Source organism: Argiope bruennichi, chromosome 2, assembly GCF_947563725.1.
Source record: "Argiope bruennichi chromosome 2, qqArgBrue1.1, whole genome shotgun sequence".
In the NCBI taxonomy this organism is placed as follows: Eukaryota; Metazoa; Arthropoda; class Arachnida; order Araneae; family Araneidae; genus Argiope; species Argiope bruennichi.
Window position 1 is genome coordinate 87,978,119 of NC_079152.1, and position 15,541 is coordinate 87,993,659.

General features: G+C 31.1%; 1 protein-coding gene across 1 annotated transcript; it reads left to right on the plus strand.

The window, feature by feature from the left end:
• The first annotated feature begins 4,046 nt into the window (after nt 1-4,046).
• Nucleotides 4,047-15,541, plus strand: LOC129962246 (testis-specific serine/threonine-protein kinase 1-like). The gene is made up of 5 exons (XM_056075987.1): nt 4,047-4,198; nt 9,514-9,730; nt 10,833-11,007; nt 12,214-12,464; nt 15,332-15,541. The coding sequence occupies exons 1-5, from the start codon at nt 4,047-4,049 to the stop codon at nt 15,539-15,541; spliced, it is 1,005 nt and encodes a 334-aa protein (XP_055931962.1).

The window sequence follows — 15,541 nt, forward strand, 5'->3', positions numbered from 1 at the left end:
CAATCTTGTAACTGTCAGCGATATTTAAACGTGATATTTAAAAGCGCTGTAATTTAGATAAATGAAATTTGGTATATGATCTTATTACTGAGATTATACTTCTGGGTCAAATTTGTGTTTCAATCAATTCAAAAAAAGTCTCCAAAATGCATACTTGATTTCTTTTTCACTATACAGTGAAGGCGACTATACTCTGTACACCCCCAATGTTCATGGCCTTACACGAGGAGGGGGGGGGGAGGAGAGAAAGAGAGGAAATAGGTAAGAAAATTTTGGAGAAATTATTTTCGTTTTTTTTTTAAATATAGTTTTTTTTTTTAATTCCATTTCTGTCCCTAATTTTATAAAATTATATTTAAAATAATTTCTCTCTCTCTTTCCATTTTCTCATGTGCAATGTATAACCAGAAGACAACACCACTCTGCCCGAATGTATACGGTACAGTGGAATGTATGAAATAAAATGTTAGCAGTCATCGAAAAATATCCGGCCATCGCGGATTTTGATGAATTTCCACTTCTAGAACTCTCCGATAACAATTTTTGAAATGGCTGCTTATTGATATGGCAATTCAAGAAAAATAATCAGCTAGAAAAATAAAATTTGATATATTACCTTTACACCAAAATGATAGATTTATCAAATTTAGGAGGAATATAACAGCGAGTTGTCAATCGGCCTTTTTGTTCAGATGCAATTGAGCACTACAATACCAACATTTATACACGAATTATATTATACGGATGAATTTTAGCATTTTATCTTTATACCGAAACTGTAGTGCTGTTTCTAATCTATTTGAACAATTAAATAGTAAATTATCTATCTTTCTGTCTGTTGTTGTGTATTTTAACATGATAATTGAAGAAAGGAATTTAAAATGAATTTTTTATGTGGTTCACTGTATATGTATAACTGTAGATGTGTATCCATTTTTGAACCAATCTGCCCTAAGAATGAAATCCAACATGCACGCTCGTTTCTCTTGGTAGCTAAACACAAAATATTCCGTACTTTCGTACAGATGCGCAGTGTTAAAATTTTGACAACTAACTGAAAATAAAAAATATAGGAATCTGATCATTTGCGTTTTTATTAAAGCACTAATATAATCATAATATTTTATAATTTATAGAATTTATGGTATTTATATACTGGCGTAGTTGACGATCTTAGGAATACATGAAGATCGCCAAGCTCTATTTGTTGGTTTATTGTTTTCAGTAGAAATTGGGATTTGATTAGAATGTCTCTTGGTATCATAGTATTCAAATAGTTCTCGTGATTGTGTTATGAATAGAAAGAGAACGAAGCCAAAGAGTAATGATATGTAATTGTAATATTTTGACTTCTGATGCCATGAACCATGGATTTTTTCCATCCAATTTTCTTTTGATGTTGTTATTTTAATGATGTTATCGAGGTGATGGCTGTTACTAATAAAGACTTTGTTTATTATCATCAAGTATGTCATTGTTTGAACTATTGAGCTACTCAGCTATTCTGTATTATTCCGCACTTTCAGAGGAACTAGTACTATTATACAATGATGCAACTATTTTGACGATATATCTCGTTTGTCGATTAAATCACCTATAATACATAAATGCCGAATTTATTTTTTTAATAAATTTATTTGTCTTGAAAATGTTAAAACAGGCGAATCGAGTACAAGTTCTCGCCAAGGTGGTAAGTATTCTAACCAAGCCTATTAAAATTCATCAAATTAATACATTGAGATTTTTTTTAAATAAAAAGTCTGTCACATTTGGTGACTTATCGTTTTAAAAATGTTACAACAAGGCACTATTCACTGCTCTAAAAATTCTGTACCTGATTTTCCTGTATGGCCTTGCAAGGTAAACATGTTAATAACATTGGTTTAACCGGCCACTTGTGATTTCTCAGCCAACCTGCTACAACTGTCAAGTCGAAAATCCGTCATTAATGCAGCGTAAGTCGACTTGCTGTTAAAAACGTAGGTTGTCTGAAAATTTTGCTTTATAATATGATTATGACGTTACTTACCAAAAGGTAAAATTGAAGGCAGGGATGCACAAACGAAACTGCACTGATGTTAATTTCTAATTTGGATTTAGATACAACCAGTGAAGAAATAGAAAATTTTCCTTTAAGCACAGATCGTTTTTATCCATTTAACATATATCTTTCTAGTACCAACTATTTTTAACTTTAATAAATAAAGCTATGGAAATATCATTCGCCAGAAATAGTGTATTTACTTTTCTTTCTGAAATGCTCTGGTAACATATAATTTTATTACCTTTCACATATATTAACTAAGGAGTGGTGCTAAATTTGCTGATAGTAGTGACCTTAAACGATTGTGGTGCAGATCGTTCCTCGAGGGAGTTGGGAACTACTTTCCCTTAATTGCTTCAGGATCGCTTTTTCCCTGAATTGCTATTTCTTTGTGCATTTAATATCTGCTTAGGACTGAAACCCCATTTTGATATTATCAAAACATATGACTAGAATTTAAAGAAGAGTGTTTGTAGTTTTCGAAAAGAGAGCAATGAAGCAATTATGTTAATTATTCGAATAGTGTTTTTCATTGTCTAGAATTGCTGGCTAAACGATATTCAGCTGTCTATAAAATGTTTTTTTTTTCATGTATAAAATGCTAATGTTTATTTATTTTTTATTTGAAAGGTACAGTATGCAATTAAGTAAAAGATTCTGAGTAGTAATCTGAGTAGTATTCTTCATAGTAAGTAAAAGATTCTGAATTAGGGCATCCACGTCAATTATAAGGAACAGTTGCTGAAATTTATTGTCTTATTTTGGAATTTGGAACAAGTCTTTGAAGTTTAGAATCCCATGTGTACTCAGATTTCTTTTATCCCCTTTACTTCTAGTAAGAGAGAAATCTTATTTCAGTCATTTGAAGCAATTTTGTGACTTTGAGAATTCAGTTCCAAAAGGAAATTTAGCTAAAAGAAATAGTTACTGCTTTTACGAGAATTCTGTAAAATATTTCTAAAGAATATAATTTACGAAATATTGCAAAAAAAAAAAAAAAATATTTATTTATATACTGAATGTTTCAGATTTAACCATATATTTCAGATTTAATCAATCATTTCGCTATAATTTTGACATTTAGAAGTTACAACTTTGTAAATTTATTACTGAAGCAAATTATTTTTACATCATTGCAAAATTCATTAAAAAGTGCTTGATTACTGATGCCAGTTTAATAAACTAAAACTAACTACTTTTATATTAGCAATATTTTTAAAGATATAGAGCAATATTTAAAAAAATAATTCTTATTTATCGATAAGATAACCATAGTCGAATAATTATATCTAATATTTTCATTAAATGCAGTCAGAATGTGCTGGTGAATAAATAAAATAATTAAAATATTGAATCAACAATGAATAATTAAAATACTTACATTTTTAAAGAAGATGCAATGGCATTGAGAACTCTTCATTTCTGACTTGTGAGATGGCAAGTCCATTCATCAAAGATCTATTATACATTCTGATATGATTACCATTTAGTTTGTAACAATGTACAAATCAATTGGTAATCAAGCCAGTTTGTACCTTATTCCGATCAAAATATGTTTCCAGGTTAGATATCATTCTCATTATCAGATAATGGCCCTTCTTCAGTGGCTAATAATTTTGTTTGTATTATATTTTATCCAATAAAAACAAAATGCGCTTATACAACAGTAAAAATAATGAATTGGACTTATAACAATTTATTTGGAATCAAGTAACAATAAAATTTTTATAACAATAAATTTCTGTGACAATTATGAGAATTACAACAATAACTTGAAATGTAAACAACTATAACATTAGTCATCAGCTTGTTCCCCATCCAGAAGCTTTTAAATTTTTAGTTAGATTTAGTAGAGATGAATAAAATTGTTTTTCAAAACGCCAAATCATCATGAGAGTGAGAAAGAAATCATATAATATCGCCAAAGTTCCCTCATAATATTTACTAGAACTTCAATACCATAATAAAGGTTACAAATCAAATATTTATTTTGATTTGTAAAATGCCTCCAAAAAAGAAACAGTCCGATGTTTATGTCAATCTGAGTAAATCCTCGAAGAAATTAAAGAAAAAGTCTACATCTGCAGAGGAACTAGAGGAATATGGTTTTTCCTTGGGTCGAGTGCTTGGTCAAGGGTCGTACTGTAAAGTCAGGTGACTATAGTTTGATTAATCGAAGAATAAAATATAACTAAACATTGCTTTTAATAAATATAATTTGAATGATGAATGTATATGGGGTATAACAAAAATCAGGAATTGATATAAATTTAATAATTGGTAAACGAATGAATGCAGTAAGATTCCATACTTTATGCAGTAAGATTACTTTTCCATAAAACGGGAACTTTTTTTAATCATAAAACTAGAGTTTATTACCAAATAGTTTTGCATATGTTAGAGAAGATGTTAGTTTTGGTTTTATTTAGCTTTGGTGTGAGTAATTGCTTACCAAATGTTTAGTCTGCTGTCCTTTATTCAGGAACCGTAATGTTCACAACAATAAGCACAATTTCTCACGATATAGTAGATCAGTAGCAAAACTACAAAAAATTAATTTGGATTCTGACACATTTGAAACTCGGAAAAAGCTTTAAAATCTAGCTATTAAAAAATTTGTATATTTGAATAATGCAATTCTGCCTAATAAACTCTTCAGTTGAAAAACTTAATGTAGAATTTACGAAGATAATTTACGTTTAAAAGCATCAAAACAAATTTGTGACTTGTGAGTATTTTGAGTAATTTGTAAGTAAAATGAAAGTGTGTATTTTTTACATATATTTCTGTTTAATTTTAATAACGTAAAATTCATTATGAAATGCGTAGGGGTGGGAAAAATGAATTAAGTTTTAAGATAAAGGAATATATTCCTTTATAAATCAATCACATTTAAAATTTATTCATTTCTCGAGCAATTTCTTCTAGAAAAGTTTTGGCTGGGATTGGGGGGGGGTGTCTAGGTGTGCAAACAGCACTCTTTTGTGATTAGATCTTCCATTAATTTGACTGCTTATTATAATTAAAGAAAGTTAAAAGCTTAGTTACAAATAATATAATCTACTTTTCTGTATCCCACACTAAAAGTTTCCTTGAGCCGTGCATTGACGTGCAGAATAAAGGACGATGCCATAAGATCTGAGACTGACAAAACTTTAATGTGATCAAGCTAGTTTTTGAAGTAAAATACGATGAAGGCACGGAAAAGTAACACCTCGTCCACAGAGTCATTTAACCTAGTTAAACCTTTGCTGACGGTTGATGTAGAAATAATCATACTACGCCCAGGGCGCCGCTTACCTTCGCTCCTGGGATTGAAGTACTACAATCTTGACTTTAGGAACACATAATTGCAGCTCGCTTCCTCTAAAAATCCATATTGTTCATATGGCCTGTTCAAGACTATATAGATTTATTTTTCTTGTAATATCCATCCTAGATAGATAAATTGGAGGTCCCAACTTAATCTGTAAGAAGAAAATATCCTCCTAGTGGTGTCTGAGCGACAGGGAACAAAGGGGAGCAACACAACCGCTGGGCAAGGTAGTGATAAAGCGTTCTTGTATGTTACATTTTATATGTAAATATCACAGGAAGGAGGAAAAAAAATTGTATCATAATTCAGGGCACGATGTATATTTCTTCAATTAGTGGTGACTTTGAAAGAGAATGAGTGAAAAAAAAATGAAATAATGTGGAAGCGTTTAACCCATTAAACGCCAAAACTCAAAATCATTATTTGTTTTCGATGCAAACAATACAAGTTATTATTTTGACCACTTATAATAGTAATTTAATGTAAAAATAAGGAAATTGCACTTTCCTTTAAAAATATAGGGTGTTGCGTTGGCGCAACGTCAGCGGAAAAGAAGTACGGATGTTGATCGTTATCACCGAGCACAACACCGCATTTTCTTCACGTTTCAAAAAACTAGAAATTTTTGTGAGCTTATTCTTTGAAAATTTTTATTTATTAAAAATTAACAAATGAATGTAGTTGACAAGCTTATTATATAAGAATAAGGTGATATAAATTTCAAGTATGATATGTTTCACTACAATTGTGGTGTAAAGCAACTTCACAAACATTGCAGCGATAAATAGTTTGGCTGTGGCAATACTTGCAACGTAGTCTTCTATTGTCTGTAGACTTAACAATAAAATGTCCTTCGGATATTGGTTTTGTAAGGCTGAATTTGCTGGAATGTTCTGTAGCTGATCTTTTCTTATTTATCTCACTATCCAAGGGCGTCTGTAACAGATGAAGCACAACCTCCCGTCTAAAATCCAACAGTGACTTTTTACTTCCTTCTTCAGAAAATCTTGATATTCTCCAAGCATTTGTTAGTGCAACATCGATGAAATTTGAAAATATCGGCCACCACCATCTTTTGCCACGGACCCTAATTCTATAATTGGAAACAAAATTGTCACACAAATCTACACCATCTATTTTCTGATTATATTGCTCAATGCAGTGAGGTTGGGCTACTAATATTTTCTTCTTCTGATTTTTAGAGTATCGAGAAACATTTTTTTAGTGGTTCAATTTTTCCAAACGTTGATCCTATTGTCACAACAGAGTTTTCGTTCCACAAAACAACAAGTGTATTTTTGATTTCTTCATATTGAAAAAAAAAAAAGATAAAGACTGAAAATATCTGCACTAGTTTTATCTTCTATAATTTGTTTCATACGATCAATTGAAGCATTTTCTTCGCTTTTTGGTTGAGGCCTATCAATTGGTTCCTTTCTTGTCCATCGCAATTCTTCCTTTTTCCGTTATTTATTTGTTTTTTTTAGCAGAACTTTTGGGAGGATCTAACTTCTTCTTTAGATGAACTTAACTTCCCCTGTAGTATCTCTAGGTAAAACTTCATTATCGTTATTTAAAATATTTTTCTTACCTTCTTCTTCATCATTAGCATCTGCTGTTTCTGGAGGCACAACAATATCGTTCTCATCTGCATCTTCGTCATCGGAACTTTGTTCGAACATTTTTTCCAAAGCTTCTTCTAACGTAAGATATCTTGTTCTACGCATTTTAAACCACAAAGGATAAAAAAGTTGCTACCAATAAGACGCACAGTACTGAAATGAAATCTTTCAAAAAGGATAACATTCTACCCCCTTTTCGCTGACGTTGCGCGAACGCAACACCTGTCTTTACTTTCCCCTCCTTCCCCACAAAAACACCTAATTTGTGGAATGTATTGACAAAGAGTGATCTTGGCTAATGTATTTCACAGCCAAACCCCAATTTGTTTTTAATTTTAATTTTTTCTAAGAAAAACTGAGTTTGGAAATTTGAACAAAAAAAAAATGCTTAAAGTAAAACATCGATTATTAGGTGTAAAATAATTTATTTAAGTAAATTTTTTTAACTGATTTGTTAGTAGTACTATTCTTTAACATAAAACAGTAATTTATTCAAAAATTAGTTTAATCGTTATTTTTTTATATTTATTTATATTGGCCGTTCCGTCAAAACAACAGCAGCGGTTAATGGGTTTTAATCTAGATTGGCCATTATTTCCCGACAACGTAGGCTGACAATTTAGGCAGGAGATGTTTGGGTAGATGCCACATTTCAAAATTAAGCGATCATTTAAAAAATATCCTTTCCTAGATTTCAAAAGAATATCTTTGCTAAAATCAATAAATCAAAATTTTAAATTGAATGCATCAAGAACCGAACGGAACGATGTTATAGAATCATAGAAAATATTTATAGGACTGGTCAAATTTCTGTTTTGTTTGGAAAGCAGTAATGATTGATTTAGATTTGACGAGAAGCTAAGCTGTTTGACCAAGTCCCCTTTATAATCCAAATATGACTTTCGAATACCTAGAGGATTAAACTGAAATACAATACAAAGCATATTCACAACAAAATAAAAAAATCCTTTAACTTAACATAGTTTTTATCTATAAAAAATAACACAAATTCAGGTCAGAATATAGAAAAAATGTTGACTCTAGCTATAGCGTCTATAGCTTATGCATAAATGCAGCTCTAAATAGAAGCTGTATCTTCATCATACACAATAAAATATATTAAATTGAAATTATATTGATCAGCATTATTATTCTGAACTTCACTATCATTATTATTATTTAAAATTTCATGTTCACTAGTTCTATGTTCGTTTACGCCTTGCTTTAAATATTGTGATATAACCATACAAGGCGTTATTGGGAAACATGCATTTGGATTGTTAATGGATTCGGCATACCGAAATACAACGTACTTTCATCATTAACGATCAAGTATAGTACTGACCGAAATGCAACGCTTATTCATTTCCTTAGTTACGGTCACGCCTCCGAGGTAACGTGCAAACTTTAAAAATGTATTTATTCTCGTGACAAAGGGTTTGTGAACGAATCTGACCGAATGATTAAAAAGATAATATATTTTTGAAAAGACGTAAAATAACGTTGAAAAATAAAAGCCTTTCTTATACTATCAACACCAGATACAATAAAAAATGACTTCAGTTTGTTATTATTAAAGCTTTAAAAATACTTTCTACTCTTTAAGTATAAACAAAAAAATATCGGTTTTTGTTCTTGTAATTCATGAAAAAGGAAAAAATGCTTATGAAATGACGAATTCGTCGTATTCTCTGTTCTGAAGAGTTTATCCAAATACAACACAGATTATCGAGAAAAAAATTCATACACCGATTCATATACATATATATATGATACATCATCTCTGTGCGAATAATATCTCGAATCTGCAACATTATGTTCTTGCGCCTCTCGTTAGAAACTGGAAGCTGCTAGTGAGTTTCAAAATAAGGTATTTTTTAAATGAAAATTTTGAAATTTGGATGAACTTAAATTTAACTTCATAATTAATTAATTTTTAAAGCGAGTTTTAGATAATGCTGGCTATTTAAAGATATTAGTTTAAGATCAGGGAAATGCATAGAACAATAAACGGAACAGCGCAAAGCTTTTAAAACATTATAATTAACAAAAACAAAATTTGAAATTTTCAGATTTTTTTCTGAAGAATCCAAGTTATAAAAAATATCTAATTAACATTTTTAGCAATTTTTAATTCCTGCGAAATAATTGTTTGCCAAAGGTAGCTAGTAGTACTATATAAATTCTAATCTAATTCAGATTCTAAAATGATTGATTACATAAATATGCAAAATTCTAATCTAATTCTCACTAATCTAATCTATAAATTATAATCTAATTCTCTTTAATTTAATCTATAAATTATAATCTAATTCGGATTCTAATATGATTCTAATCTAATTCTCCCTAATCTAATCTATAAATTCTAATCTAATTCGGATTCTAATATGGTTGGTTATATAAACATGCAATTGCATGTTTTATAATAGTCTGTTATTGAGAATCTGTTTTATAACACACAGATAATGAAATGTGAAGAGTATTTTACTCTTTTTTTTAAGAAACCTTTTCGCACTTTTTCCTGCCTGCAGGTCGGCCGTTTATGAAGGAGAAGAGGTCGCAGTGAAGGTGATCACCCGAGACAAACTGTCGCACGAATTCGCCACCAAATTTCTCCCTCGGGAGATAGAGGTGCTCAGTAAAATCAATCATGAGAACATCGTCAAGGTTTACAAGATATTCAACTTCCCCAAGAAAGTGTACATCTTTATGGAGTTGATTCGAGATGATTTACTCGGATATGTACGGGTATTGTGAAATAAGCAATTTTTTTTAGCTATTTATTTACTATTTTGTATCCTCTTCTATTATAATTAAAATGCTGACAAAATTTCTTATTGATTTGGGAATCAAGGTCTAAATAACACAGAGAAAACATATTTTGACGATGCATGCTCTTATACAGGAGTGGATGTAGACATCTTGAAGTCTTAAGCAGCGTACATTAAACTGACAATTTTATTTTCATATTTGATCACATTGTTAACATAATTAACGTTCTAATGATTCTTCAATGTTAATTTTTTAAATTTAAGTTACTTTACAAAAATGCATATTCTTTATTCATTTATTATGACTTATGTTTATGCGCTGACAAGTTTTATGCCAATATTATGTAAACGGACATTCAGTATTTATAAATGCTGTAGTAATTAAATAAACATCTTGGAACAGATAGGAGCCTGAGCAATATTTTATGACAAATTGATAATATTATCTTAATAAATTATAATTCAAATAATTTGTAGTTAAAAATATTTATTAGCAATTAGTCTAATAATATTTTTAATTAACCTATCTATGGCCCTTCTCAATCAAAACGTTTCAGGCAATTGTCTAGCCTGCCTAATTGGAAATCCGCCACTACTCATATTTTTAGATTCGTTTATCGCTTAAATATCGATTCACTTTTCATGATCTTTTAACAAACTTTAATACAAAAAAGTTTTTTAATGTAAATTGATCATATTAAGTTAAAGATTAGCAACAAATAATCTCTATTGATATCTAATTCATCTCTGTAAACTTTGTATTAGTTGAGAAAAAGGGAAATTGAAAACAGGATTAATACATTAGATTGATATTTAAAACCATCATTTTTTGAATTAAAAATTCACATGAAATAAATGTTGCAGTGTATCATAAGCAATCATTTTGAAATAAATTATCGTGTGTATTTAAAATTATAATCTGAAATTCTATTCATCTGTAAGTAATGAAAAATAATTAGAAGCCTAGTAGTTATCTGCAAAATATATTATAAACGTTTCTAAAACTAAACTATTTCGAATAATCGAGTATTTTCGGGTGAAAATGATTGATGTTCTGAGATTATTTTATTTTTGTTTAGTCTCGCGGCCGGTTGAATGAAAAAGAAGCGCGCAAGTTTTTCGAGCAAATGGTCAGTGCCATGAAGTACCTGCACGGTCTGAACATCGCCCACAGAGATCTGAAGTGCGAGAACATAATGATTGATGATAACTTCAAAATCAAAATTATCGATTTCGGATTCTGCAGAAGCACCGGTAATTCATTTTTAGTTTTTGTGCCTTTATACATTGGAGGATAAAAAAAAATTATTGTATTCTCAATTATGTAAAATAATTATTTGTAAAAATTTATTCAAGTATATGGTAGTGTGTATCAGCTTTAAGTATCTATCAATTATGTAGGAGACTACAAAAATTGATAGATGCTTAAGGGATTCTAGTTTCAATCTTTCCTTTAGCATCAGTATAGTTTTTGAGCCAATGGAATTTTTACTTTATGAACAGACTGGTGCTATTATTATGCTTTCACACCCACTCCGTAATTAAGCTATCAGATCACTAATTACCCTACAGATAGTTTAATTTACTTAGAATTTTGAGTATGATATCTTAATATTTTGCATGGCCCAAAAGAGGGAACTTTTGAAATTTTAACTTCGATTTATTTCACACGGAGTCATAATTTATACGGGAGAGAAGCAAAGATAAAGTGACGTCTGTTTACAACGTGATTCAAGAGCAAAGTGCATAAAATTTTTCCTTTTAGTGATATTACTGTGACATTCTGTTAGAGATTTCTTTGACACGAGTAGACTGAGGAAAGGGAATTTTAGGTATCTTTGAAAGAATGTCGTTAATCATTAGGAATTTTTATCCCTTCACTATGAATGTGGGAAATGTAAATGCCATCAGCTTACTAGAGTGCATGTTAGAATTAATTAAATAAAAAAGTGGGAATTGGATCAGGAAATAAGATAACATCTTGGAATGAAGTTAGCACGGGCTAATTTAAGATAAAAATTAGGAAATTAACTTAGTAGATTTGAAAATATTACACACACACACACTTAAAAAGTGTTATTTTATTAAAATACTTCCACAATCTTAATTTTTTATATATAAATCAAATCCTACAGAAGTATATCAATTAAATTGAATTATTATTTATTTATTTGTTACAAATGCCCAGTATATTGGCTGCGACGCTATTAGGTCTCTAGCCTTCAAATGAATCTGAACTTAAGGAAGGAGGCAAAACCGTACATATTTAATGTTAACTAGAGTGTACCGCGTGGAGGCCTGCTATATTACACCCCTTAAATTAACTTGTATAAGGGATTGTTAATTGTTAGAGCAATTTAATTAGGAACATTAATAAAATGAGGAATTTTCTACGAATTGTCAATGATTAAAATTTACTTTATCCCATGCGGAATTGCGCTTTAAACATTTTTTTTTCAGTGGATTCTTCTGGTCGCCGGAGGCTGAGTGAAACATTTTGTGGCAGCACAGCTTATGCAGCTCCGGAGGTTCTGCAAGGCCTGCCTTACAATCCGATGATGTATGACGTCTGGAGTCTGGGTTGCGTGCTTTACATCATGACGACGGGAATGATGCCTTATGACGACAGCCACATACGAAAGATGGTGCAACATCAGCTCAAAAGGCAGATAAAATTTCCAGCTAATTATGTTATGTCGCACAGCTTGAAGGTAAGAAAGAATCCAGTTCAACCTTTTCTAGACAATGCTGAGTCATAAAGTAAAAATGACTGAATTGAGGATATAGTGAACAACCTATTGAAATTTGTGATATATTGTCTTATGGATAAACAACTATTTTATCAGTAAATTTATTGGGCATGATGCATTTGCCCAATTTCAAAAAATTACCTCCACTATCCTTAAGTGGCTAACCTGTGGAGTGTCCAAACATGCTATAGATAGATGTAATCTTTATCTCAATGTCACAATATGATGAATAATCTTCTTCTTTATGAGCACACAGCCCTTTCAGATCTTTTCTGTCTCAACCACGTGCACTTTCCAGCGCTTTCTACTCCCCACAACTCCCTTATACTTATTTATCCTCAGAACACCCAGGTCTCTTTCCACATCATCCATCTATCTAGCTGGATGTCTTCATCTTGCCCGGGATCCCATAGGAGTTTTAAAAGTGGATATTTTGAGGTCGCTGTTTTTAAGGCTTCTCCAGATATGGCCGAGCTGTCTTAAGCTATTGCTCCGGAAAACCAGTGTTATCTGTGGTTGCCTATAGAGTTTGTATAATTCAAAACTGAATCTAATTCCCCAACAACCTCTCCCTAGTACTGGGCAAAGATAGTTCTAAGGATCTTTCTCTCAAACATGTTCAGAGAACGTTGAGTGTCCAAGTTAAGAGTCCAAGTTTCACTTGCATAGAACAGAATAAGAATAATAATAAGAGTCTTATAAATTCTTAGTTTAGTTTTTCGACTGATTAAGTTGGATCTTAGTGGTTTTTTCAGTCCAAAGAAACATTTATTAGCCATTTTTATTCTGTTGTCAATTTCTGCTTATTATTGTCTTATTATACTTATTATTATTATTGTCTGCTTATTATACAAGTTTATTATTGTCATTAATCATTGCGCCAAGGAATTGGAAACGATCTATTTTTTCGAAGATATGGCCGTTAATATACAGAGAAACACTGTGACTTATAGTTTAGGGCGGGAATTCCATGAATGTAGTTTCATCTTCGTTGATGGTAAGGCCCATATTTGTGGCAGAAGTTTCCAAAGCTTGAAAGGCCTCTCTCACATCCCTTTCTGTACTTCCAATAATATATGTATCATCTGCATAGGCTAACAGTTGAATGGATCTATTCCACAGAGTGCCCTTTCGGTCTAATCCACTATCTCGGATACATTTCACCAAGGAAATGTTAAAAAGCAGACAAGCAAGAGAATCTCCTTGACGTCTCTGTTGCAAAGGGCTCAGATAAATGGTTTTGGGCGATGAATAATATTGTCCTTTAATTTCGTGTTAGCAGAGCCATCAAAGAAATTGCGTTTTATTGATGAAAGAAGAAACAATGTATTAAACGTTTTGGCAGAAAGAACACATTATTTTATTCATACTTCTCATGTCAACATGCTAACAGTCAAAACTTCATTGCCGACTAGGTTTGTTAATATTAAATCCATATGATAAGCTCTCTCACTTTTCATATGGGGACTCTAATTTCCCTTAATCTTCTAAGATAATAAACACCACGAGTATAACAGAACACCACGAAACACTACGAGGTTTATAACAGAATTAGAAATGAGTCATCTTCAGTTGATAAAAGGCACTCAAGTTTAAGCAAGTAATATTTGAAGTAGAAATCTATGTTTATTTATGTAATAATAAAGATAAATGTGCATCTGTGCTGGCGCTATTCCGAGAAAAAAGATTTAACCTAGAGCTATAAATTTGTCACAAATATTTCTTTAAGTTGTGAAAGTTCGTGTCTGAACAATTAGTTTTGAAAAATTTACTTTAATTAGTTAAAAATTAAGCGAATTTTCGGCATTTCTCCCCTTTCTCCAATAACCTCCGTAATTATTGTATCAAAAATCAATTTTACATCTTTTAAAATTCAAATAATTATCTTTTCAATGATTCCAATTTTTTATTACATTTTTTTCAGTTTTTTATTAATTTTTAAAAAACTTTTTAAATATATTTTACAATAAAATATTGAAATGAACCTAAAATAATTTTCATGGTTGCTACTAATATTTCATCTTGATTTTTTTTCCAGTTTTTGATGATCAGAATTTAATGACGCCTTGCTTTTACACATTAAGAAGGCTTAGTATAAGACTTGCTTTTAATAATTTTTTAATGTGCTTTTAAATGAGAATTTTATTAATTAGAGAATTTAAATGAAGCTGAATATTTTTAACCAAAAGATAAAATTAAAAAAAATAGCAAACTTCGCAAATGTCCGTTATTTAATTACCTCATCCGTATTGACTTAAAAAATAATTCAAAATAGAAAATCTATAAAAAGAAATAAAAAATCCCTCCCTTCGATGAGTACGAAAATTAAGAGCATAATTAAAAAAAAGTTTATGATATCAAAAGAGCAAATTTAAATTAAAACGCGAATATTAATATATATTGGAAAACACAGAAGAAATTGCTTTTCTAACTACATCCTGATTGAAATGAAGGTGGGCATATTGAACTCATGTATAAGGATCCACCCAGGGCAAGCTGGTCAATCCACGCAGCTACTTTCATAATGTTTAATCTACCCTAAAAGTGTATTCTCAAATTCTTTATTTTTGTTTACACAGCATATTGCACCAATCCAATTCCTAAACCGTGCTTTCATAAATTACCCTTTTTACGCCTCTTCCGTATATCTAAGCCATTGGCGAAGGTCAATTTCGCCACATACTTTGTGAAAGTGTTTTCGCCCCGAGATATGGCTGGTATACTTGCGAGCTTTGAAGTATAAGAAATAATTGTAGAAGGAGTACATTTATTTCTTTCAGTTTGCTTTTCTATGTCTTTTCCTCTAAGGAATTTCATTTCATCCGCAGGATTTGATCAGACACATGCTGGAACCGGATGTCACCAAACGCCTGACGATGGACCGCGTAGCTCGCAGTGCTTGGCTAAAGGACCAGGACAAAGACGACGAAACAGGAGAAGCCGCGTCTGGACGTAAAAGTCAGTCGTCCAAGAAATTGGAAAATCTTGTGTCGACTGGAACACAAGTCAACATCTCGAGTGACGATGGCAATAAGTGA